This window comes from Apiospora marii, assembly GCF_038362585.1.
Source record: "Apiospora marii strain CBS 49790 chromosome Unknown utg000005l_segment0_segment0, whole genome shotgun sequence".
Taxonomy (NCBI): Eukaryota; Fungi; Ascomycota; class Sordariomycetes; order Amphisphaeriales; family Apiosporaceae; genus Apiospora; species Apiospora marii.
In genome coordinates this window covers 4,562,763-4,587,136 of record NW_027117377.1, presented here as the reverse complement: position 1 = coordinate 4,587,136, position 24,374 = coordinate 4,562,763, and the positions used below count along the sequence as shown (strand labels likewise).

The following is a 24,374-nucleotide window of genomic DNA, read 5'->3' as shown; positions in this document are numbered from 1 at the left end:
GGGTGTTTAGTGTAGTAAAGTCGAACCCAGCAAGGAGTCACATCTCACACCAGATATTACCCCTGGTCTGCTCTCACGATTCGCAATTCAGGTAACATGACTGGAATAAGTGATACAGGACGCAACTGACTTGTGTACAGTCTCTTATTGCTCTTGCCCAGCGTCAGTCAATGACCGGGCGGTTTCGGATTCATAACCTGGCTGACCAAGCTAGTTCTATACGTCGAACCTCACGCGCTTCGTGCTGTAGTCATCTCAAGTGCCGCTTGCTTAGACACGCACAGCCGGTCATCGAGAGTCGGTATTAATCACTAGCAAGCCAATGGGGCCCACGTTCTCAGCTCATGAATAGCACAAGAATACGGATATACGGGGTGATGTTCTAGAACCAGTCCAAACAAACTCCAAGACACGTTGGCGACCCATCACATCAAACGGCTATGTTCTCCTCAGCAACGCTACCTAGCCACTGTTGTCCTTCTTCAATCAGGTAGCCGGAGTTTGATTGGCCATCGCATCGCCTGCTCTCCTCGTCGGAAGGAATAAGGACATTCCTCTCGGTAACGCCTCCGGTATCTGCCCAATCAAGTCGGTGGACAACACATCTGCGCTGAAAGCGCCAAGCAGTCCGTCACGGCGCATATGCCAAAAGCGTCTCAATGGTTCGAGGCATGAGTGCGCTATAAGTAGCAAAGGCCTGCCCGTCTCACTCGTTACTGCCTCCGCAAAGGGTTCTGTGTGCATCTCTCAGCTTATATGCCCCGGACTTGGACCCCTTTTGCGTTAGACACTACGGTCTCTTCCCTTGGAGGGCCCCTGCTATCTTTCTCGAACCCAAATAGCGTGCCCGAATCTCGGCCGATTAACTGTGGCAGTCACCAGGACTGTGCAACTCACGGGGGAGTTTTCTGGGTCTAGATTGCACAAGCTAACATTCGCTTCAAAAACTCCGCTGGCGTCTCCACTTGGCATCTGGGGTTTTCCCTTTTATGTGGCGGAATGCGAGCCTGGATTGCTTAATCCATCTTTGCCAGATCGATGAAGGGTCCAGATCGTGAAGAGGGCCCGCCGCCGGACATTTGAGCTAGCTGTGGAACTAGCCGGCGCTCGGGTCGAATAAGCATGACAGCGTAGGATCAGAGACACCCTCAGGCAGCGGAACGCCCCGCGCAGGCAGGGACACCCTCTGGTACTCTGACAGTCACTCACTGTCGGTAGTAGTAAGGGTAGTCTCCTGTTAGCATGTGACAAGGCGGTCACTATCCCGAGACCAAATTGCACACATCAACAACTTCTAAGGGACTCTTTGCGATAGTTGGCAACTGTCAATTTCTCGGTCCTTGAATCGGTGTGAGGCGAAGTAAGAGACAAAGCACGACGTCGCTCTCAGCTCAATCGAACATGTGCGCAATTGCCAAGGAAAACGCACGATTGCAGACGCTGTACTGTTTGGCGGTGAGGTTTTTAACCTTGGGCAATCAGAAAGAGCGTTTGTGGTCCAGCCTATGCCTCTGCGGCTGAAACCTAGCCATCTCATAGTCGAGAAGTGCTGCTTAGCACTGAGCTGAAATGACAGCAGGCGTAGCTCGAGATAGAGTTATGCGTCCGGTGCTGTCCATGGCAACCTGCAATATTAATCTGATCCCTCATTACTTCTACACATCATGAAGTGCCCCTGCTGTCAAGTTTGACCAACGACGCCCGACGCCCGTTGGATGCATAATCTAACCTACCGACCTGCTTACAAGACTCTTTCTACCCTCGACGGCACACATGAAGGCGTCCGTAGGCAACTAAGCCCCCTTCTCATACAAAGGGCTATTGTGTCAAAGCGACACGACAATGTCCCTGGAAGAAAAGCCATTATTCACGGAACGTTTCATCACAATTGGCTCATCTCGGTCCTTTCATCTGAACCGACACAAAGGGGGTGAGATTTCCCCAAGATAAAACCCCTCCACGGGTTGACTGCTGCCAGGGAAAGAGAGACACTTTGATCATTCATTCATTCGTTCGTTCGTTCATCTTCGTCTGTCTGCTGGCTCAGTCTCTATCTGCAAGCAAGGGAAAGGATAAGAAAAAAAAGTCCTCATTCGTTCTTCAAGCTGATTTTTTTTTTCTTCTCGCTTTCTTTTGCAGAACCCAGCAGCCCCCTTTCCCTCTTTTTCCACCTGCCCTTGAACAGCATCGCCAGGATGTCGGCCAGCACTCAAGTCATGGTCCAGTGGTCGGCCCTCCACGCCGGGAACCACCACGGCCACAGCCAAAACGCCCTGGCCCTCCATGCTCGGAAGCGCAGTGTCGCCGCCCTTCACGCCCGCAAGCAGAGCGTCGCCATCTCCAAGCAGATCCTCCTGCACGAGCTCGCCCCGCCCTCCCTCTCCGAGATCGTCTGGCTCGTCGTACTCTTCTTCTGGGCCGTCTTCTGCTGCCCCGTCACCCGGGTGGCGTTCCAGATCATCGGCTGGGCTCTGGACGAGCTGGTTCCCGAGGCGTCCGACATTGCGCTGTCGACCGATCTATAGAGATGAGGGTCTCTTTCCTTTTCCGGCACCGGCTCCCTCCCGTTTTTGCTGTTGATCGGCTAATGGGTTGGTTGGGGTCGGGTTCGCATTTCTTTGAGGTAGGTTCTTCCTGGTTTTCTCTCCCGCCATCCTGATCTGAGCTATAGCCTCTAATATCACATGTTCAATCAATCATTGTTGTATACCATTACATGTATCTGTTCTTTCTGGTCTCCCGCTATCCTGTGTGATATGGCTACGTGATGAAGAAGAATCACCTGTTCCTGACCAAGACCGACTTACAGCAAACGACGGCGTCTTCTTTCTCTTTTTGTCTCTCTAGCCGTTTGTGGGCATGCCGCTCATCGTGCAGTACTGGCCCACTGCCGACCTTTCTGGGCTTGACGCCGCTCACTCTGTTCGTGCTCGCGTGGCGGCGGCAGCACTTGTCGCTGCTCTGGAATGAGTCGGCGATACGGCAGGTGTCGCAGCTCCGTGCCACCTTGCCGGGGCCGGACACGGAGTCCACAGCGTCTTCTCACATGTCGGACCGTGATACGTTGTCGAGCGTGCTGTTTTTTGGGTTTGTTTTTGTTTACATGTTCAGGGGGAAGTTGATGATGACGAATCACGACCTAAGGAGAAGGAAAGGAAAAAAGGGGGAGATCTGGAGCTGAGAGGAAATTGGGAAATGAGATCGCAGTATGTCTCCTGGGAAACACAGATGACGTGAGGTTGGAGACGGTGGCCCCCGTTCTGCAGAATAGGCATTGCGTCCTTTTCGCTGGTCTCGGGTTGGCCCTGATACACCGATGAGGATGGCTGCGCTGGTGGAGATAGCACCGCTGGATTTGAGGGCCTTCGCAGTCTGACCAGTCGGTATAGCGCCGCCGCCGTTGGCGCCACCGCTACCTTGGGTGGCGGGCGTCGGGGGTGAGCTATTTCCACCACCGCCGCCGCCACCACTACTTGTTGACATTGGGATTACCGCGGAGAAAAGTATGTTTTGTTACTGGTTGGGAGTATCATGCATGTGCCGGGGAACACGTATCTCTGGCTTACCTTGTCGTTCGGGACGGTATGGCAAGCACCCGACGCACATGTCGTCGCTCCAACCCAACCATGTCTGGCCAGGTTTTCTTATGTTAGCATGGGTAGCGTCGTTTTATGATCAATGATATACTCTTCAGCTGCTGCATTATACACTCCCTCAAAATGACCATAACGGAATGTTTGAGCTAAAACGCCGCCAGCCCACCGGACCGAGAATGGTGTGATGAATACCGCCTTCATGGTTTCTCATAGGGGAGAAGTCCTAGGCGTCATCACCCGTTGGTTTACCGGGTATAGCAAGGGAATCCGCGGCATCTGTCTTCAGTTGTACAACGGAGTTATCATAACTAGTTGCCGCTTTGGGAATACTTGGACCCGGACCCACCAATCGTATGGCCGCATTGGCACTCCGTCAAGTATAGGTCTCGACCCCCGACGACCAGAATCTGGTCTTGAACGGGGCAAATATAATGATCAGGTACAGGGGATAATGACCAAACTAGAGAAGTACATAGGTATCACTATTGAATTTGCGATCAAATATTGCCCCGAGTACTACTATTATTCGTCTATGCAGCAGATACAGATCAATAATTTGCAGTACCTGCATTTTGTTACGCAGTACCGTGGTCCTGGAAGATGCATATTTGTTCCAAGACACCCGTACGATCTGCAACGAGAGCTACCCAACATCTGCGTGTGCCCCTCTCCTCATATTCAAATCATAAGGAACTTATATCTCCCGAAGAACCGAATTGAAAGTTGGTGAGTCTCGTGAAAAGAACATGCGAGACAAGCATCCCGGAGGCGAACGGCCAGCCGGACGAGGGATGAAGACACGGGAAGGACCCCGGTCTGTGGCCTGGCTTCGGCTTTTAACGTTGAGACATGCGTTGCTTAAATTCCGAGACAATCCCCAAAATGACAGCTAACAACTACCAGTCCGTGCCTAACGCCATCTTCTGCGACCTTGATTCAGACAGTCGATCTGCAGCGGGAGACAACGGCGCTCATTCGACCCAGCAACACGGGATCGTGGGATTTTGATTTACTTTGCAGATCGGCAGCAGGTTGGCCAGCCACACACACAAGTAGTTGGAGTTACCCCTGGAAATGTGGCTGGCTTGCGTCTCAGATATATCGTTCGCGACCGACGAACCGCAGTGCAGTAACTGCATTGCATATGCGGTAGCGAAAAGGGTGTTCGCGAATCAATGAATCCGCATAGAGATGGCCGTTATGCAGCCAGCCACTGGGTAAAAAGTTCGCAAGGGGACGATGATATTCGGCGTCGTCCGCGAATCGTAGGATTGGCTTGGTCGCAATGACTAGGTCGTCGGCCTGTCTGTCGTCGGCATTTCAACGGTAGAAGCGATAGGTTATAAGACCAATACGCATAGTCGCCATATGAAATACGTCCCCGTAACTTGCGGCTGACTACATTTGCTATAAGTAACAACGAGGCACCAAGATGGACATGGACAAATACAGTAGGTTCAAACAAGCTTCTAGTAAAGCAGATATTGAGTCTAGGTAGGTTACATTACATGTAGAAAACTAGAATACACCGTCGTCGGGTTCTTTCCCCTCTCACCTCTCACCTACTTCGCACCAATCTCCATAACCATGCCGCCTCCTTCCACAACCTTTTCGAGGCCCTCAACTCAAGCCAGCTCACACTCAATCAAACTCTCAACCCCCTTGCCGCCGCCCCAAATCTTGACGATGCGCAGGCACGCGGCGCCGAGGAGATTCTGCCAGTCGTCGAGGGTGCGCTCGCGCGACGAGAACTCGGTCAGCATGATCATGTCGAGCGCCGTCGTCTCCCAGTACGCACCCGTGCGCGGGATCACGTTCTCGTTGATCAGCAGCTTGCTGTACCCGGGCCGCATCGCCGCCGTCAGCGGCGCCAGGATCTGCCGGCACACGCTGTCGGGCCAGTCGTGCAGGACCGAGTGCATGTAGTAGGCCCGGGCGCCTAAATAGGGCAAGGTCAGTTTCATTCTTATCGTGTAAGAGGAAAGGTATAGTAGGGGGGAGGGGGTCAGATAAGAAATGGAAACGAGAGGGTCTTTGCGTACCTTTGACGGGCTGCTCGGTCAGGAAGTCGTGCTCCATGCGCACAATGCGAGGATCCAGGTCATTGATCTGCCCAATGACAACGGGCAGGTCCTGGAGGATCAGCCTCCCCGGGTGGACGGGGAAATAGCGCAGGAACTCATCCAAGTCGTGCCCCACGCTCCCGCCGACGTCGACGAGGAACGGCGCGTCGTCGGCCGCGGCCGCCCCGTCGATCAGGTTCGCCTGGACCGGGTAGAAGGACGGGTGCATCCAGGGCAGGCGGCCCTGGCGGTAGCCGCCCATGTGGTCGTTGAACTGGGGCCCGTAGCCGACGGCCTGCAGGTACTCGAAGAAGTTCCTGTCGGTCGCGTAGGCCTGGTGGAACGAGGTGCGGCCCGCGTCGGTCGGGTTCTGCCAGCCCGTCTGGCGGGCGAACTCGTGGAAGGAGATGACTCCGGCGCTCGCCTTCAACCTGGGGGCGAAGAAACGCCAATGTCTCTGAGTCAGCTTGACTTGTCACAAAACGACAAGACACCGGGAGGGGAAACAAGGGTGTAGGCGGGTACGTACATGGCGTAGTAACCGCCGCTGATGATCGGGATGCTCAAGGAGTTGGTGAAGTTTGTTGGCTTGTACTCGTCTTCGCCCGTCTCGATGATGTACCCCATGGCGCCCAGGTGACGCATCAGACGGCCTATTATGACAGTTCGTTAGACAAGAGACACACTGCATATTTTATTGTCGTGGTCGACATACTCAAAAGTACAGGGTCCATCTTGACAGCCGAGGCCAGCTCGCTGACCTTCTGCGGCCTGTCGCCGTTCTTGGCCATCAGAGCCCACAGCCCTGTATCAACGCCGGTGGTCAAGCCAGCCATTGCGCCGGTCTGTTGTTTCCCGATTCCTGTCAGACTTGCTAAGGTTTCTTCTCTTCAGGGGGTGGTGGCAGTACTAACCTGAGCCCAGCAATGCTTGATCATGGTCTCCCGGGGCGTCTCGAGAGCCTGCATCAGGCTCCGGGCCTTGACCAGCAGCGCATGGCGAGCCTCGTCACCGCCGGCACCCAGGGCGTCGACCCCGGAATTGATCTGTTTCACCAGGCCTGGCACGGCGTCCATGTTGTTGGGGCTGGTAGCCACAGCCTTGTCGACGAAGGCTGCATTGGCCCCGTTGGTGCCGTTGGTACCGTTGGTGATGTCTAATCCCATGTTTACTCTGCTACCTGCCTGTGTCTTCTTGTTTTTGGTTTTCTTTCTGCAGGTCTTGGAAATAGGCGAGGAAAGGTTTCAAAATAAAGAGATGGGCTGGAGAAGAGAAATACCACGACACCGACGCGGAGGGAGCAGGCTGTTCTTGCCACTGGCGATTCCGGTACAGGCGCGAAGGGGGGAGGCGGGAGACGGGAAGTCATTGGTTGCTTTTCTTGGAGTTGCATAACTCATGTACTGGAGTATGAGGAGCGCCCGACTCCCATCGTCATCATGCCTGCCCGCAGGGTCATGAGACCTCCGGATCCAGCCAGGCGGGTGGGTTAGATGAACAATTGGGCTTGAGAGGGAATATGTTACTCTACAGAGCGGCAGGCAAAATCTCTAACTTGTGCCAACGTGTCGGCGAGTGGGTGATTGGCCTGATCGGAAATAGATACTGTGCTGTGAGCCTACTGTATGTTGCTCAACTCGTCTGATCAAGTGCGTTTACTTCGGACCGGTGGAAAGAGTTGAGCCGACTCTCTCAGAGCAGTATAGCACAGCAGGGTTGAGATCTCCATCGAGAAAGACTGCCAAAGCAAGATATGGCCGATTTTGTGATGGGATGTGGGACCAAATCCAAGATATGGATCGCCATCCATTGCCGCTCAATGTCCACTGGTATGCTCGTTGATATCTGGCCGATGCTGGATATGCTGATAGCGATACCGATACTGAGACCAAGCAATCCAATGGCTTCAACTTTATGCAGCACGGCTCGGCGACCGTTTTAACCGTTCAGATTTGATATCGCGAAAGTGACGTGACTTCTTGGTATTTGCGTAGAGAGGCGGACCAATAGTCGCGCGTATCTATTGAACGCAATTTTCGATACACCGGTGCCCACTACTAGGAGTATATCCTCGAGGAGAGAGATGCGATGCGGGTGAAGATAGCGCGCAGGTACGGGGCCCATGTCTTCAGCCTGCGTCGTGCCTATGCCCTTTGGGGAGAGGTGCGCCTGCGGGTAACGCATGGGCGGACTCGGGGGCGGGGACTGGCCTGTCTAAGACCCGGAGAACGAATGTTTGACGCAAGAAGACAACGCGGGCCGCGGTGATCCTACTGCTTGTTTCGAAAGGCATAGTCTCTTGATAGGTATTTGGCTTCTTCCAATCGGTCGCGCCGGCATTGAGAGCCTCAGCCCAGATCTTTCAGGACGTTGGATTCAGATGAAAAGAAGGCGACGATATAAAAACAGCAGTGAACGAAGCAAGGACTCCACGCGGGACAGTCTGGGGCTCTCTGTCGTCTATTAGTGGCACCCCACACACACTGACGGAGCCGTGCCGGTAAGTACGCTAGAGGATCGTCGGAGCAGGAGATCTCTCCTGCAGCGGTGATTGGCTAGGGGGCTGCCTGCTCTCGCTGCTCTCGGGGAATAGCTGATGCTCGGGTCCACCACATGTTCCGATATGCATGAGGAATAAGAAAGCAAGACCGGCTCGCTCAAACCGAATGGCCACCGGCCTGCAGTGGTCCTAGACATTCACCGCCTGCGATGCGAACTCTCGCAATCGCAGCATCGCTACTGCAATCGCACCGGGTCCAGATCGTTCTTCCACTGCTAGAGAGTGTACTGGTCGAGTGCTTCGATCCCTACATGAACATGCAGGTCACTTCTTATTTCTTCGCGATGCTTGCTTGCGGCCTTCTGCAAGCCCAATCACTACTACTACATAGGCGCTTTTATCATTTTTGCTTTTCTCTCCCGCGAAACTTTAAATTCAAGGCCGTTTCAGACTCCCACGCTCTCTCCAGCCCGTAGACCGAGTACAGAGGGTGGACGTGGTTGGTCGGTCGCCAACCAAGAGGTCTCAGATCCCCCCATACAGCGACTGAGTCTAGTCCCTGGCTTTTTTTTTGAAGAAAGAAATACATTTGGCAACGGTCGCGCCACGCAGACGCATCGCAAATCCGTCGTCAGTGGTGAGGGGAAGACAGACTTGCATTTTGGATCTGAGACCATAGGTTTGATTAGCATTGGCCCATCATGCAACTCTTGCGTGGCCTCAAGGACATATAATATATCGCCCAGAGTCTCCATAGCTCAACTACTATACGTTATATCGAAAATGGAGATATCGTGGTCAGCATAGAGCGTTGAATGTTGCGAACATCCCAGGTGTATTGGGCTTCATCATCATTGTTGACATAACTGTCCTTCTTTAAGAAGAGCCTCCCTTCCTCGCGACCCACGACCATATCGGGCAGGTTTCTCCTATCTCGACTTTGAACGGTTGTTCCGGAGCCCCTTTTTTCGTCTTGACGACCCAACATACTACACGGCCAGGCGCTATGTCTTCACCACCGAAAGATACTCCCGAGTACGCCGCCTGGGCGGCACAAGATAAGGGCCCGTCTGTGTTGGCCGCCTGCTGGACCGTCACCGCCGTCAGCACCATTTTCGTCGCCGGAAGACTCTACGTCCGCGGTGTCCTCCAAAGGAAGCTATGGAGTGACGATTACTTAATCATCTTGTCTCTGGTATGTTGCTTGACCTCCAAAAATATGCGCCCGTATACATAGGGGTTAGCCCCCAACCCGGATCGCACAAGCTGACCACCGTTTTTATCTGTGGCACAACAGCTCTGCGGCTACATCTCGACCGCCTTCTCGACCGTCGCCACGAGCTACGGCAACGGCAAGCACTTCGACCTCCTGGGCCTGGAGCAGAAGGAGGGCGCCATCCTCTGGACGACGGCGGCCTTCTGCCCGGGCATCCTGTCCTTCGGCCTGCCCAAGCTGGCCGTCATCGCCCTGCTCACCCGCATCCTGAACCCGAGCCGCGCGCACTGGTGGTACCTCTGGGCCATGGGCCTCGTCTGCTTCGCCTCGCTGCTGGCCACCGTCGGCGTGCTGCTGGGCCAGTGCACGCCCGCCCGCTCGCTCTGGACTTTCTCGATTACCGAGAAGACGTGCTTCGACAAGAATATCTTGGTCGGGTATTGCATCTACGCTGGTTGTCAGTAATCTACCTGTCCTCATCTAGATACCTGCTATTCCATAGCAACTGTGAGCTAATACGCCTTGTTCAACGCATTAGCCATCTCTGCTTTCGTCGACCTTTACCTGGCCATCTACCCCTCGATGGTGCTGCTCAGGCTTCAGATGCCCATCAAGAAGAAGCTCGCACTCTGCGCCGCGCTAGGCATCGGTTCCGTGTAAGTATCCCCCTCGACTAGAGTGGATCAATATGTTGCTTCCAATACTGACCTGATCTGATAGCTCCGGCATCGTGGCCATCTACAAGACGACCAGAATCCCGTCTCTGGGCAGCCCTGACTTCTCCTACGATACATCCGACCTCGTCATCTGGACAGTGTAAGTTGATCAATCGTACGCGTACGCGGTCTGTTGTCCTCTACTGACACACATTTGTCTTGCAGCATCGAAGGCAGCACCATCATCATCGCCTCCTCGATCCCCGTCATGCAACCCCTAGCCGAAATCCTCTTCGGCCGCAGCATCTTCGGCAGCAGCGGATCCAAGGCCCGACGATACTACGACGCCGAGCGCGGCGGCAAGAGCAGCGGCGGCGGGACCGACGACAGCTCGCAGCCGGGCCATCTCGTCACCATCGGTCAGAAGAGCTCGCGTCCCCACAAGAAGGGGCTCCACGACGAGTTCGAAATGACCATCGGCAGCACCGGCTTCACCTCCAGCGAGGAGGATATCCTGAGCCCGCGCCACCACGGCAGCACCGACGCGCCCACCGCCGTTGCTTGCGTCGACGACGGCACGGCGCCCCGGCTGAGCGATGCTATTGTTACGACGCGCGTGGTTACCGTCACGTACGGGGAGAATGGGGATCGGAGTACGGCGACGACGGCTAGTGAGCGATGGAAGCCTGTGTAGGCGGGGTGGGCAATGCTAGGGCAGCAGCACCTTTGGTAACTATTTGGTGTTACAGGAGTTTGGAAAACAAACAAAAGCGAGATATCATTGTATGATTTTTTGTAGGGTTATTTGTGTACGGAGTACAGTCCATCTAAATATGGTGTATATCATGGGGGTGGAGGTCGGAAAAGCGATAACGGCGTTCGCCAGGACCAGAATCCAATCTATGTTCGCTGGTGCATGATATTCATTACTCCTTTCGTATCGGATCGTCCAGGACGATGCCAGGCTCTAGTTGATCATGCAGCTGCCCCCGAAGTTGCCATCGCATTGTAGGTCTTCAATACGTCAAGCTGGAATCACTTTTTGTGATGATATGGCCGCGTATTTGTTGAAGATGTACATCGATGGAAGGACTTCCAAGGTATTGCATCTATAGGCTGGCTTCCTGCAAGTCATCTGCGCCGCAGGTACAAATTAGCATTGATGGGGTTTAAAACACGAAGCTGGCCCAGTCGGGCTCAATCAATCCGAGTTTCTGGCAGTACTCTTGGGGGAAAAGGCGAAGAAACGGGTGGTGGCTGGAGTGGTGACGACATTGAAGTTTTATTAGTCGAAGAAACTAAAACACACTTGCACTGGTAACCTACCAATAACACCTGAACCCGAGTGCGACCTAAACTTGGTCACTGCCTGAAGCTAAACACCAAGCGGTGCAATGGTTACCCCGAAATATGATTTCTGGTAGTGAGTGAGTGTTTTATAGCCCCAACATGCAATCAATCCCTATTGTCGAGTGTAGCAAGTACATATCATATCGTATATATCAATCAAATAGAATCAATGATAAATGAGGATGCCATGGTCCTCAGACTCTTATGCATTAAGCATTCTACTCGCATCGCCTCTCAAAACCGAACACGATCACACCTCTGATATATCCAACCAAATCCTACCTCAGTGGGTTGTATAGATGGCAGCATATCATAACCGCCCCCGAGATCAACACAGTAGAAAAGAACCATGGTAAACCTCACCCAAGTCAAGACCCTCAACGCCGCCCTCCTGTCCGAGGCCAGCCGCCGCGGCCGCCCCCTCGTCGCCGTCTTCCTGGGCGGCACGTCAGGCATCGGACATATGACAGCGCGTACGCTGGCGTCTTCATCCCAGCAGGCGGGCCACGCCCCGCGCATCTACCTCGTGGGCCGCAGCGAGCAGCGCGGGGAGCAGATCGTCGAGGAGCTCAGGGGACTGTGCCCGGCCGGCACGTACCGGTTCGTGCGGGCCGCGGACCTGTCGCTCCTGGCGTGCGTCGACGCCGTGTGCGCCGAGATCACGCGGCTCGAGGGGCGGGAGGAGGAGGGGCCGCGGATCGATTATCTGATGACGTCGCAGGGGGGCGCCATCTTCCAGCCGCGCAAAGGTTCGCGACGCTTGTTCTTATCTTGCTTCTCCTATTTCTCAACCCTAACCCCCTTTCCCACCTCTCTTTGGAGGTTATCTCGTCATGGCACATACATCGTGTAGCTAACGTATTTGCTGATTTGACTACAACAGACACCACAGAAGGCCTGGACGCAACCATGGCCCTCCTATACTACTCCCGCATGCGCGCCATCCAGCAGCTGACGCCCCTCCTGCTGCAATCAGTCCTACCCGCGACCGTGGTGTCCGTCTTCGCGGCCGGGTTCGAGGACGAAAAGAAGCTGTTCCTGGAGGACTTATCATTGCGAGACCTGCAACGCTACAGCTATATCCAAGTGCGGTCGCACCTGTGCTACATGCACTCCATGTACATGTCCAAGCTGGCCGAGATGCACGCCGGCGACAACAAACAGCTACGGCTAGTCCACATCTTCCCCGGCCTGGTCCTGACCCCGGCCTTCCACAATCCGACGTACCCGGCCTGGTTCCGCTTCCTCTTCAACCGGATCCTGGCCCCGTTCTTCCTGGCGCCCTTCGTCGCCGTCGACATCGTCGAGAGCGGCGAGCGCATGATCTCCCTCGCCTCGCCGGCGCTTTACCCGGCGGCGGCCACGAGCACATCTACTACTGTCAGCGATAACGGCAGCAGTAGTGCTGAGAGCCGGAAGGGCGGTACCGTTAGGGGCATGGATGGAAGATCGGGTAGCGGGGCGTATTCGCTGGACTGGAAGGGCGATGACGCCCACAACAGAAAGGTGTATGCCAAGTATGACGCCGATGGTATCGAGGCGTTGAAGCAGCAAGTGTGGGAGCACACCAACAAGGCCTTCGAGGTTATCGCGACAGGGAAGCCGTTTACAGAGTGAAACGCGCTGGATGACTGGACCCAATCAACATATTGCACTGAGGCGGGCAAAGAGAAATCTGTTATACAGAAGGTATCATGGAGGCACTGTCGAGAGCAGCCCTACTCAACCCCGTTTATTCACCTCCAGTTTCGCCACGTTTCATTGCCAATGCCTGTGTTGAGCAGGTAGCTACTATGACAACCAGGTGGTATTGGGTAGCATTCTTTCTATTTGTTAGAGTATTGTCCATTAAGTTATGGAAGTATGTTATCAGCGTTGTTGTATCGGCGTCTCTGGTGAGAGCCTGCGTTTTCTTGGTAGCATATGCCGTTCTCCTCCAGATTCTTCTCTCTATAATCAGAGCATTCGACTGCCTGGTCGATTGAATCTGCTGCTTTGGGGCCATACGGTCATTGAGGCCCGCCGTTCTCTCTCCCTCCATCCCTCCCTCCTCCCGGCGGCCAACCGCCAACCACCCTCACTGCCGCGCCCAAGCAGGGCCTTGCCCATCGCGTTGACCTCGACCTCATTGGAGCCGAGGTCGACATTTGCTGTGCTGGTGATGGCGCTGGTGCCTTATCTCATGCCTGCAGCGGTATGGATTTTGCTATCGTCGTCTCCATGGAATCACTAACGACCTTTCCAGCCTTTCAATCCGCCAGCGAGCGGGGAATCCAGGCTCGGATCGTAGGCAAAGGTCGACGATGCGCGCCCTGGGCGGGTGACGTTCGAAGATACGACGGTTATAGAAGAACATCACTAGCTGAATCACGTTTTCGTCAGCATCAGATATATTCTTAGCAAACCGAAAGTCAATTCGTACTCTCTACCTTTCTAACATATCTCAATCTTGTTCACTTCTAGGCGCATTCCCGAGCTTCCAGCCTTCTGAAGCTGGCGATCTAGACCAAGACGAAGAGGGAGACACCACAGCCGAGAACGAGATGCCTAGCCAGGCCAAGAACACCTCTTCCCTCTGATGAGCCGCCGTCGGTAGGCGGCATCACAGAAGGCGATGTGGCGTGGGGTCGAGTTGGGGACCAAGGGGTTGCGGAAGGGCATGCCTCCTGTCCGGTCTTACTCAGAGCAGACTGAACTATCATTCTCTACCGGCTTGCCGATTTTGTTGCGTTTCACAACGACCTTCTCCCGAACAACGGCCTCGATGGCATTCGTTACTATAAACGTCAATCCTTCTGCGCGGCCACGCTTGAGCACGCGCACGCACTCGACGCCTGGTTTTCCCTTGGCTTCGGGGACCCCCTTTCGGTCCCTTCTCTCCATCTTCTTGCCCTTCCTGCTTCCCAGCGACACCGCCATGGAGATCGCGATCGAAGACAGAGAACGCGGCCTCGGCATCTTCCGATGTCAACTGATCCGACGTAAGCACTTTGGCGCCGATTGCGATCAAACAGATGAGCCTTGGCATGGTCGACATCAGCGATTGCAAAAGGCAAGTTGGCCATGTCCTTCTCCCACATCCTTTCGGTGTACTCTGTGGCAGCAGCGGCATTTTGCTTGATCTATTCCGCGGGGGGTGGTGCACGGTATGATCCAGGTTCAAGACATCGAACGGGCTGGTCTCGAAGTCCATCTTGTAGACCTGATGGAAGCGAGTTAGTACAAGTGATAAGAAGCTGGTGAAACTGTTGCAACGGAAAACAACGAGAAAGAGAGGAAACGGACAGCTGGCAAATATGACGAGAAACGAAATCTAATCGAAAGCAACAGAACTTACCTGCACCGAAAAATGACGGATATCACACCAGAAGCTGTAGATGTCAAGATGTCGCTGCGAGAGCGAAGTGAAAGGATTGTCAAGCAAGTGTACGTGGCTTCCGGTCAATGTAAACAGCTACCAGAAAGTACGACTCTAGAATGGCAACAACCAACGTGTTGTGCAACGTATTGCCGGTCTACGTGAACAACGCTACTCCAACTCGGTTTCCATTGTCCAGAATGAATGGCAACGGGCGGGATCCAGGGCGTCGTCAACGATCCCGACGTCGGCCAGGGTTCCACTGACATTTTTTTTGGGGACAACATACGCGAGTCGCTGCGCTCGGGCGAGCACGGCCGATTCGCGATCGACATCCACAAGGTCGATGGGCGCTAGGAGCAGCGCCGTGTGAGCAGCGCCGTGTCGAGACCGCCCAGAAGGCGATCGAAGACAAGAACCGGCAGCTCGAAGCCAACGACCGCGCGCCGGCGGCGGCGATCGTCGTCCGAGCCGCAACATCAACCACAACGTCGCCAAGCCCAACGACAACAACGGCTACGACAGCGAGGACGATATAACCAATTTTGGGATAACCTGCTTCAAGATTGCTATCCACAGCGGCGCTGATCTTGAGATTAGTTGGACATGGACTAAACGATACGGAATAACTGGTAGCAGTTACAGGTTGAAAATTATGACTGGGATAACCGTATAATCTACATTGTCTAACAATGAAATAATAAGACAGCCCCTTTTTGACCCCATGGAGTGAAAAAGGGGTTCCGTTTAACCGTATAGATTTCATCGCGTGATTAAAATCAACCAGTGATTGTGAAAGTCGACTTTGAATTCTATCTAGGGTATTATGCTCCCCCTTCCTTTGCCAGTTGAGCAACTGCTGCCTCGAATCGCGCCTTCTTCCTCTCGAACGCATCCTCGTCTTGCTTTTCCTCCGTGATGCGCACCCTTTCCACCTCCCTAGACCGCCGGACCTCTGCGTCATTGCCGGCAACGTCGTTCCAGAACCAGCGGGCTTCCTGGAACGTAAACAGGGTCCAAGCATGACCACTCCGTTGAGCACGAGCCGTACGGCCGACTCTGTGGACGTACGAGGTGATGGAGTTGGGCATATCGTAGTTGATGACGTGCTTAACGTCGGGCAAATCGATACCGCGGGCGATCAAGTCGGAAGCGATGATGATGCGGAGCTTGCCGGCCCTGAACGCCTTCAGTGCGCGGCTCTGTTTCTTGTCCGCGCTGTCGGAAGTGATGCAGCCAATGACAGGCTCCAGCTTGGGGGCCATGATGGCCAGGAGTCGCGCCAGGCGGATGGCGTTTTCTCTGGTTCGAGTGAAGATGAGCATCTTGGGGGGTAAAGATGCCGTAGAGTCGGAAGAATCACTGTCTGACGAGGTATCTTCCGCATCGCTCGACATGATACGATCACTCTCGAGCAGGTCAAGGAGGAATAGGGGCTTGAGTTCCAGATCGACCTTGATCGCCGATTCCCGAAGGGTCGCAGGTAGGTTGAGCATCGTTTCTCGGCCACCTGCCTCATCCCCATCTTCGGATGCCATTTCCACCAGCTTTGGCCTTCGGAGCTTCAAAGGTCCAAGCTTGTCCAGATCCGTCGTCATCGAGGCACTGAGGATGACCTTACGGACGCCGGTCAGCCTTGACTGCATGTGGCTCCGCTGGGACCTCTTGCTGTTGCTGTGCAGTCTCGGTATCACAACGTCAAGGAACTGCTGGTAGTTCTGCCCGAAAAACTTATCGGCTTCATCCAGCACCAGCCAGCGAACATCGTCCAGGTTGAAACCAGGCGTCAAGTTGATGTGTTCCACAAGCCGGCCTGGTGTGCAAATGAGGATATCGACTTTGGATACATATTCGATGACGTGGTTAGGTAAAGTCTTGATGCGGTCCTCGCGTCTGAAAATCTCATTTCTCTCCTCGTCGTCGCTGTCGTCTTCGTACCGAGCCCGCCGGCTCTGGGTCTTGACCCTTTCCATGCGTTTTTGATAGCCCTCGGGATCATATCGCTCCCGTCGCTCGATCAAAGCAGACTTCTCTTCATCCAGGAGACGCCTTCCCGTCGCGATACCGACCTTGACGCGTTTTGTGCCTTCGTAGAAGATATCTGCGCACTCTTCGCAGACCTTCTGGGCCTGCTGTGCCAGATTCTTAGAAGGGACCACCACGATGGCCCGGAGGAAGGTGCAAGGGCTACCTGAATGGCTCAGATCGCGTATGATAGGCAGAGCGTACGCCAACGTCTTTCCGGATCCTGTTTCGGCGGAGACTAGGATGTCGCTATGCATAGTGAGGCAGTGGTGAGGGAGGAGTTGGGGTATAACAGCAGTCTGTACAGCATGCGCTTCCTTGTAGCCCTTCGCTTCCAGTCTTTTCGAATTTTCGGCAGTTATGCCGTACTCGGGCTTCAGCCCAAAACTGGTGAAAGCCGCGGTCGCATCTCTAGAAACTTTGACGTGGTCGTAGAGCCAAGAAGGCAGTTCTGTTTGAGGTAAACTCGGGGGCTCGGGGGCTCTAGGCTCTGGCTGAGGCAAGGGCTCAAGACCATGCACTTCTTCTGGTTCAGGAGCGTCCACCATTGCCACGTCCTCACCGTCACCTTGGGGATCCGCCACATTCTCTCCAGGAGCCTTCATAGATTTTGCCGCCTTCTCGAAGACAGCCTTATGGCGGGACTTCACTGGCTCCTCGACATCGGGTGTCTCTGTTTCGGCCTTAGACTTCTTCTTCTTCTCCCTCTTCTCCCTCTTCTTTTTCTTCTCCTCGGCCGGAGGTTCTGCCAATTCAGGGGCCTTCTCCCTTACCGGGAGATCTGCAGGCGCGGGGCTTTCGTCTTTAGCAGGAGGTTCAGGCTCTGCCGGCTCAGGGGTCTTCTCCTTGGCAGGAGACTCTGCCGCCGCAAGGTCTGGTATCTCGGGGTCCTCGCTCTTGCTCTTTTTGCTCTTTTTCTTCTTCTGCTTCTTGTCCTTCTTCTCTTCCATGGCTTCGATTTCGTCTACGGGGGGAGGGGCCTCTTCCGGAAGGGAGAGGCCCTTCGGTTCCTCCGTCGCTACTTTGACCTTCTTCACGGGGGGCTCATCGTCGTCGCCAAATACGATTTTCTTGTTCATCTTTGCCGCTTCCTCCAGCTTCGGCCCAGGTATATAGCGCCCGTAAGCGCCGGCGGCAGGAGCCATCTGGGCGATTATACCAGGTGGCGCAATGGGTTTCTTTTCGGCAACCGGAGCCGGCTTGGGCTCCGGCTTAGGCGCCGACTTGGCAGGTGGGATATATCGCTGGTACATTTTGCCGGCGGAAGTACTGGCGTTCAATTTGGCGAATAAGCAGTGCAGGCAAGAAGAGGTGGACGTCTGGCCTTGATCTGCGAGTGGGATGGGATAGTCGCTCGGAGGAAGAGCACTGGAATAGCTGCGGTTGCGAGATTGCCCTTGGGATAATCGACGTTTATGACAGCAGACTTGTTGTCACAAACGCTGCAGTAACGAGCTGTATCTTTAGATTAGTCAATCAAAAGTGTTACAACACCATAATTGACTGCTTATCGACCAGTCTCGAGATTTTATCTTTTTCGCAGCAATACGAAGACTTCGAACCACCAGCATCGCGGAATTATTCCCAATCGCAATTGCATCAAGGTACGATAAAGAATTTATTATGGGTACTGCATCTTATCTTTGGGAATCTAGGCGCTAGTGCCCTGACTATCGCTATCGGACCCCTGTGTGGATCCAAGCTTGAGGTGGTGGGTGGCATCAGGTACCTTGTACTGATGGAGAGTGCCAAAGGTTCCCACCTGTCGGCTTCGCGCAGCCAGAGTGTCGTCGTCGAGAACTATTATCACCAGTCGCAAGCTCTCTTACCTGCCCACCCCCTGATCAATGATACTTGTTGCCATCCACACTCTACCGGAATGCTCTTGCGAATACAGTTGTCCAAGTATGAGCGAGTTTGAACCAAAACTAATGCTACAACCACGTCCTGCTTTCTTGCTACTGCGCGATCTCGGCGTCCTCTGGCAACTTGCGCCCAGGTGAAGTCGACGCTACCGGTTTATACACATATAGCTACAGCTCTTCGCAGCCCGATCTAGGCCTCGCGCATATAGAGTTGCGAATATTTCCGCGTTCAAGATGCCGCGCCTTACGTACAACATCGCTATGGTTAGCGACTTCTTCTTCCCGCAGCCAGGAGGGGTCGAAAGCCACATCTACCAGCTTGCGACAAAACTGGTCGATCGGGGTCACAAAGTCGTCGTCATAACGCACGCATATGCAGACCGAAAAGGGGTCCGATATCTTACGAACGGCATCAAGGTCTACCACGTCCCCTTCGCCATCATCTACCGCTCCGCCACCTTCCCGACCGTCTTCTCCTTCTTCCCGTGTTCCGAAACATCATGATCCGAGAACAGATCGACATTGTCCACGGCCACGCCAGTCTGAGCAGTCTCTGCCACGAGGCGCTACTACACGGCAGAACCATGGGCTTGCGCACGGTGTTTACCGACCACTCGCTGTTTGGCTTCGCGGATGCCGCCAGTATCCTGACGAACAAGCTGCTGAAGTTCATCTTGAGCGACGTCGATCATGTCATTTGCGTCAGCCATACGAGCAAGGAGAACACGGTTCTTCGAGCGGCGCTCGACCCGGTCATGGTTTCTGTTATCCCGAATGCCGTCGTGTCAGAGAACTTCCGCCCGCGGAAATACCCTCCTGAGCCACCAGCTCCCAATAATGGGTTCGGAAATGCGACGCCCGCAGTGCATCATCTCGGTCCCAATGACCCTGTTGTCATTGTGGTTATCTCGCGGCTATTTTATAATAAGGGCACAGATTTGCTGACTGCATCGATTCCAAGAATTCTGGAGAATCACCCCAATACTCGATTCATCATTGCTGGGTCCGGCCCGAAAAGCATTGATCTGGAGCAAATGATTGAGCAAAATGTGCTGCAAGACAAAGTAGAGATGCTGGGATCTGTGCGCCATGAGCAAGTTCGGGATGTGATGATTCGCGGTCATATCTATTTGCATCCAAGTTTGACCGAGGCCTTCGGCACAGTCCTGGTAGAAGCTGCGAGCTGTGGTCTCTATGTTGTATGTACTGCCGTCGGCGGCATCCCGGAGGTTCTGCCCGGCCACATGACGGTGTTTGCCAAGCCAGAGGAAGACGACCTCGTGGTGGCCACTGGCAAGGCGATATCTGCCCTCCGCGTGAATAAGGTCCGTACGGAGAAGTTCCACGACCAGGTCAAGGCCATGTACTCGTGGGACAACATCGCCAAACGCACGGAGCGCGTATACAAGGGCATCATGGGCGACATACCCGAGGCCGACTTCTACGGCTACGACGTGGGCAATACCGCGGCTTGGAACGGCGAGAGCCACTCCGGTGTCCGAAGCTTCGCCTTGATCGACCGGCTGAAGCGGTACTACGGCTGCGGTGTCTGGGCCGGCAAGCTGTTCTGCCTCTGCGCCGTCATCGACTATCTGCTATTTGTCTTCTGCGAGTGGGTGTTCCCAAGGGACAGCATCGATATTGCGGCTGATTGGCCTCGCAAGATATATCATTCCGATGATGACGATTGAACAATTTACAAGGGTCTGCGACACCGAGCTGCAGATCGAGAAGTGCTTTTACTACGAGATACCCATTAAATCGAATTACTTGCTTCAAGCAATTTACCCGCGAAGGACGCGTGCGGTTTTATGAGCATGAATGCGGTCCACTGCAATAGTCGCGTGCCAAGGTACACTTATACGTATCTGCCCATCCATTGCCTTGGCACCTGTGCTGTTGAGATATAGCCAAACTGTTCGCGATATACTCCAGCACATGGAGGGCATGTCGGAGATTGACATGGATAAGGACAATCATCGCAGTCTAATCTGTACCGAGCCAGAGGACATTCTCAATATTGAGGCCAGCTTCGGCGTTCTCGCCAGAGACAGTGTTAAAGAACGTCCTCATAGCCTTCTCGTCACTAAATTATCAGGAGGCCTATGAGTTATGCAACTGAAGGTCAGGGACCAGTTTGCATCCCTGGTCAAGGTAGCCCTAGGGGTCGTATTGGCATTATCCGGATCACACTCAGAGCTGGTTGGAATTTTGAAAGGGGCTACTTCATTGGCATGCATGATAGATATGGCAGCTAGGTAGTTTCCCTCGCCATACAAATCGGGTATCAAAAGAACAACGACAATGAGAGTTGCTGGAGGCTTAATCCGGCTGAACTCGTTTTGGTACCATATCCGTATGGGTGTGTGAAGACTGCCCATTTGTAATATCCATCATTCAGATGATGAGTCAACAATATAACAGCACTACGACGGGCATGCGGCTCTCCACTCGACGCTACCGCAAAGTGCAAAGGGACTCGGCATCATCTATATCAACCTCGAGCTGCCCAGAGTATTTGTCTAGGGTATTCGGCGACAAGCTATGGCGCCCAGGAATGGCTTCGTGAGGTCGCGACGACGAATGGCCTGCACTACGGACAACATGAGCCGTAAACCCCGAGGAACACCCATTGATCATATTATGTTGATAGCTCTTTGTTTTTCGAGTTCATCAGCATTACTCTTAAACGAGTCATGGACCGCGGATGTTTCAATAATATATAGGGTGTTGAAATCAATGAAGTTGTTTTAAGCCTGTCCTCTAGCAAGTGAAGATTTGCTTGTGTGCTGTTCTGGCAAAGTTGATCATCGTACTGCTTGCTACAACTGCTCTCCCGCTAATTCGCTATCTTCTTCCCGGCGGCGAGCCCCACGATCCAAATTTACACGGCCTATTCCTCCCGCATCCGATTATACGAATCGTCGACGTCCTCGGACCAGACGAACTTCATGCGCTGCCGCATGCTCTCGGCCAGCACGGGCAGGCAGTCCTCGTAGCTGAGCCGACTCATCTCCTCGGTCTGCAGCTCGTACAAGTTGCCCCCGACGCGACTGGCTGCCTGCACTTTCTGGGCACGCGGCAGCCGGATGTCCTGGTAGAACTGCATGGTGGACTCGAGCGACTTGAATCTTTCGTTACTGCTGCTGCTGCTGCCGCCCTCCAAATACTCGGCCACCACCCGCCCGAGAATCCACCCGTCCTCGATCGACTGGCCCGCCCCGGCCCCCATGTGCGGCAGCATGGCGTGCGCCGCGTCCCCGACCAGCACGACGCGACCGCCCGCAAAGTGCCAGCGCCCCAGCGGCTCGTGGTCGTTGATCTTCCAGCGGCCGGGCCGCTCGTCCATGAGCCCGATGACGCGCTGGACCGGCGCGTCGAACCCGGCGAAGTCGGCGACGACCTCTTCCCGGTCGCAGAGCGAGGACCAGCTCTCGCGGATGTTCTTGTACTTGTTGCTCTCGATCTCGGCGGCGTCGTTGATGGCGCGCCCGCCGCCGAGGCGCTTGGTGACAAAGGCCACGACGTTGAGCTGAGTGTTGTCCGCGATGGGGTACGACAGGAAGTGGCGGTGCTTGGCGACCCAGATGTTGGACCAGTGCGCGAAGGGCCAGTCCTGCGCGAGGGCCGAGGTGGGCACGATGCCGCGGTAGGCGATCATGCCGCTCTCGACGGATTTGTTGTTGGCGTCCGTCACGAACTGGTCCCGCACTACGGAGTGCACGCCGTCGCAGCCGACGACCAAGTCCGCGATCGTCGAGGTGCCGTCCCGGAACCGCACTTCGACCTTCCCCTTCGCGCCATCAACGTCGTCATCAAGAGCCGTGACCCCCGCGCACGCCTTCTCCGTATGCAGCCCCGCCGCCCCCCTCTCGCGGACCGCCGCCAGAAACAGCTCCAGCAGATCGGAGCGCGCGCAAGGCGACTGCCTCACGTCCCCCCGGCTCCGCGTCGGCGTCGGGGATGCTGACGACCTCGCCGCTGTCCTCGAAGCGGCGGAACGTGAACCAGGTACCCTGGCGGCGGCCCGCGACCATCACCAACCCCGGACCCAGGCCGAGCCGGTGCAGCAGGCGGGCCGCGTTGATGCCGACGCCTACGCCGGCGCCGATCTCGCGGTACTCGGGGGCCTGCTCGTAGACGTCGATCTGGATGGCTCTCTTGCTTTTGTTGACGCCGTCGATGTTGCCATCTTGACTTGGCGGGGTGGTTGATTGGTGGTGGTGGTGGTGGTGGTGGTGGATGGCGAGGGCGCAGAATAATCCTCCTATCCCGCCTCCGATGATGGCGATGCGGAACGGCTCGTTCCTTTTCTCTTCCTGCGAATTGGACATTTTCGTCTCTGGAAGAGGACGTTTTCACGGATTAGAGATGACGACGAGTCTAGTCTGATCTGATCAACTCTATCCCACAAGATTGTTCCGGTTCACATGTAAAAGATATGTCACAAGCTACACGATATTTCAGCGACGAGGATATAATAGAATAGTATCTCGCAATAAGAGAGCACTCAGCCAGGAAACAACAAAATGCGGAAGTACGGGCAAATCTATCTCCCAAAGGGTCATTGATCTTTGCGGAACAATACCTACCTAGCCACTGCTGCCGGCAGATTTGACTTCCCCTTTCATCCCCCCTCCCGTCCCCCTCATACCCCAACAACCCCGAGAAAGGTAAGGGACGATGTGACCAGCACATGTGTCAGCGACAAGCGAATCGCCTGATAATAACCTTTTGACGAAAGCTGCATATCGCCGACTGGCTCTCGATGAATCTCCCCTCTCCTCCGATTCGCTCATCAGTAATTTACCCCGGACACGTAGTATGGTTTCGCCCTCGAATTGGGTTTCTAGCGGAAACCAAGCAGAACACGAATCATGCACAAATGAAAAAGGCGATTGGACATCGCATTGTATAGACACAGAGAGCCCAGCAGACAGACAGAAGATGATCCACAACAAGAGGCTATTCAGAAAATACAGGCAGGCATACAAAACACAATCGAGATAGATGTTAAGCAAACAAGCACAAGGAATTTGGACTTCAAATTTCTTTTAAATATTCTTTTACTATTTTCTTTTCTTTTCATCAACGTATATAGATGTTATCATGCTCACATCACTCTAGCATCTTATAGACAGTTTCCCGATTGTTTTCCCGACAAAAACAATAAAATGAGTGACTTCTATGGTATCAATATTTGGCTAGCAACCCTCGCCCCTGATGTACACTCCATAATTCCCCTTTATCATAAAATACAACCCAACAACACACAAGGGTTACATAGTAATTCCATATCTCTCTCTCCATCATCACCATCCTCCTCACTCATCCCGTGAGCAGGGGACCAACGACCCGACACTTAGTAGTTGTGGCGGCGCTTGGGAGCAGCAGATGCCGACGCCTGAGCGGCGGCCGAGCTAGACTTGGCCGGGGCAGCAACGGCAGCAGCGCTAGAGGCAGCAGGAGCAGCAGAGGCGGCAGGAGGAGGAGGAGGAGCGGCGGCGGAACCGGCAGGAGGAGGAGGGGGAGGAGCAGCGCCCGAGGCGGCAGGAGGGGGAGGCGGGGGAGCAGCACCCGAGGCAGCAGGAGGAGGAGGCGGGGGAGCGCCAGAGCCAGCCGGGGGAGGAGGCGGGGGAGCCGCAGCGCCAGCAGGAGGAGGCGGGGGCGCACCGGATCCCTTAGGGGGAGGCGGGGGAGCGCCAGAGGCACCAGCAGGAGGTGGCGGCGGGGGAGCAGCGGCAG

General features: G+C 54.6%; 11 protein-coding genes across 11 annotated transcripts; 5 read left to right on the top strand and 6 right to left on the bottom strand.

Annotated features, from left to right (window-relative positions):
• Positions 1 to 2,195: 2,195 nt before the first annotated feature.
• PG985_009309 (uncharacterized protein) lies at positions 2,196 to 2,525 on the top strand (the record flags this gene model as incomplete). Its single annotated transcript, XM_066829077.1, has 1 exon — positions 2,196 to 2,525. One exon carries the CDS (start codon positions 2,196 to 2,198, stop codon positions 2,523 to 2,525), a length of 330 nt encoding a protein of 109 aa, XP_066683989.1.
• Positions 2,526 to 2,915: 390 nt separating this feature from the next.
• On the bottom strand, positions 2,916 to 3,483 carry PG985_009308 (uncharacterized protein; the record flags this gene model as incomplete). The annotated part of the gene is made up of 2 exons (XM_066829076.1): positions 2,916 to 3,076; positions 3,234 to 3,483. 2 exons carry the CDS (start codon positions 3,481 to 3,483, stop codon positions 2,916 to 2,918), a joined length of 411 nt encoding a protein of 136 aa, XP_066683988.1.
• Positions 3,484 to 5,221: 1,738 nt separating this feature from the next.
• Positions 5,222 to 6,825, bottom strand: PG985_009307 (uncharacterized protein; the record flags this gene model as incomplete). The annotated part of the gene is made up of 5 exons (XM_066829075.1): positions 5,222 to 5,535; positions 5,639 to 6,090; positions 6,189 to 6,312; positions 6,375 to 6,504; positions 6,574 to 6,825. The coding sequence occupies 5 exons, from the start codon at positions 6,823 to 6,825 to the stop codon at positions 5,222 to 5,224; spliced, it is 1,272 nt and encodes a 423-aa protein (XP_066683987.1).
• A 2,340-nt stretch (positions 6,826 to 9,165) lies between these two features.
• Positions 9,166 to 10,725, top strand: PG985_009306 (uncharacterized protein; the record flags this gene model as incomplete). Its single annotated transcript, XM_066829074.1, has 5 exons — positions 9,166 to 9,354; positions 9,457 to 9,832; positions 9,914 to 10,031; positions 10,096 to 10,191; positions 10,257 to 10,725. The coding sequence occupies 5 exons, from the start codon at positions 9,166 to 9,168 to the stop codon at positions 10,723 to 10,725; spliced, it is 1,248 nt and encodes a 415-aa protein (XP_066683986.1).
• Positions 10,726 to 11,730: 1,005 nt separating this feature from the next.
• Positions 11,731 to 12,998, top strand: PG985_009305 (MFS transporter- sugar porter (SP) family protein; the record flags this gene model as incomplete). The annotated part of the gene is made up of 2 exons (XM_066829073.1): positions 11,731 to 12,130; positions 12,265 to 12,998. The coding sequence occupies 2 exons, from the start codon at positions 11,731 to 11,733 to the stop codon at positions 12,996 to 12,998; spliced, it is 1,134 nt and encodes a 377-aa protein (XP_066683985.1).
• A 1,059-nt stretch (positions 12,999 to 14,057) lies between these two features.
• On the bottom strand, positions 14,058 to 14,339 carry PG985_009304 (uncharacterized protein; the record flags this gene model as incomplete). The annotated part of the gene is made up of 1 exon (XM_066829072.1): positions 14,058 to 14,339. The coding sequence occupies one exon, from the start codon at positions 14,337 to 14,339 to the stop codon at positions 14,058 to 14,060; it is 282 nt and encodes a 93-aa protein (XP_066683984.1).
• A 571-nt stretch (positions 14,340 to 14,910) lies between these two features.
• PG985_009303 (uncharacterized protein) lies at positions 14,911 to 15,219 on the bottom strand (the record flags this gene model as incomplete). Its single annotated transcript, XM_066829071.1, has 1 exon — positions 14,911 to 15,219. The coding sequence occupies one exon, from the start codon at positions 15,217 to 15,219 to the stop codon at positions 14,911 to 14,913; it is 309 nt and encodes a 102-aa protein (XP_066683983.1).
• Positions 15,220 to 15,563: 344 nt separating this feature from the next.
• Positions 15,564 to 18,017, bottom strand: PG985_009302 (DEAD/DEAH box helicase; the record flags this gene model as incomplete). Its single annotated transcript, XM_066829070.1, has 1 exon — positions 15,564 to 18,017. One exon carries the CDS (start codon positions 18,015 to 18,017, stop codon positions 15,564 to 15,566), a length of 2,454 nt encoding a protein of 817 aa, XP_066683982.1.
• An 846-nt stretch (positions 18,018 to 18,863) lies between these two features.
• Positions 18,864 to 20,320, top strand: PG985_009301 (to N-acetylglucosaminyltransferase SPT14; the record flags this gene model as incomplete). The annotated part of the gene is made up of 2 exons (XM_066829069.1): positions 18,864 to 19,097; positions 19,145 to 20,320. 2 exons carry the CDS (start codon positions 18,864 to 18,866, stop codon positions 20,318 to 20,320), a joined length of 1,410 nt encoding a protein of 469 aa, XP_066683981.1.
• Positions 20,321 to 21,522: 1,202 nt separating this feature from the next.
• On the bottom strand, positions 21,523 to 22,963 carry PG985_009300 (uncharacterized protein; the record flags this gene model as incomplete). Its single annotated transcript, XM_066829068.1, has 2 exons — positions 21,523 to 22,554; positions 22,601 to 22,963. 2 exons carry the CDS (start codon positions 22,961 to 22,963, stop codon positions 21,523 to 21,525), a joined length of 1,395 nt encoding a protein of 464 aa, XP_066683980.1.
• A 434-nt stretch (positions 22,964 to 23,397) lies between these two features.
• On the top strand, positions 23,398 to 24,314 carry PG985_009299 (uncharacterized protein; the record flags this gene model as incomplete). Its single annotated transcript, XM_066829067.1, has 2 exons — positions 23,398 to 23,451; positions 24,096 to 24,314. 2 exons carry the CDS (start codon positions 23,398 to 23,400, stop codon positions 24,312 to 24,314), a joined length of 273 nt encoding a protein of 90 aa, XP_066683979.1.
• Between the last annotated feature and the right edge of the window lie 60 nt (positions 24,315 to 24,374).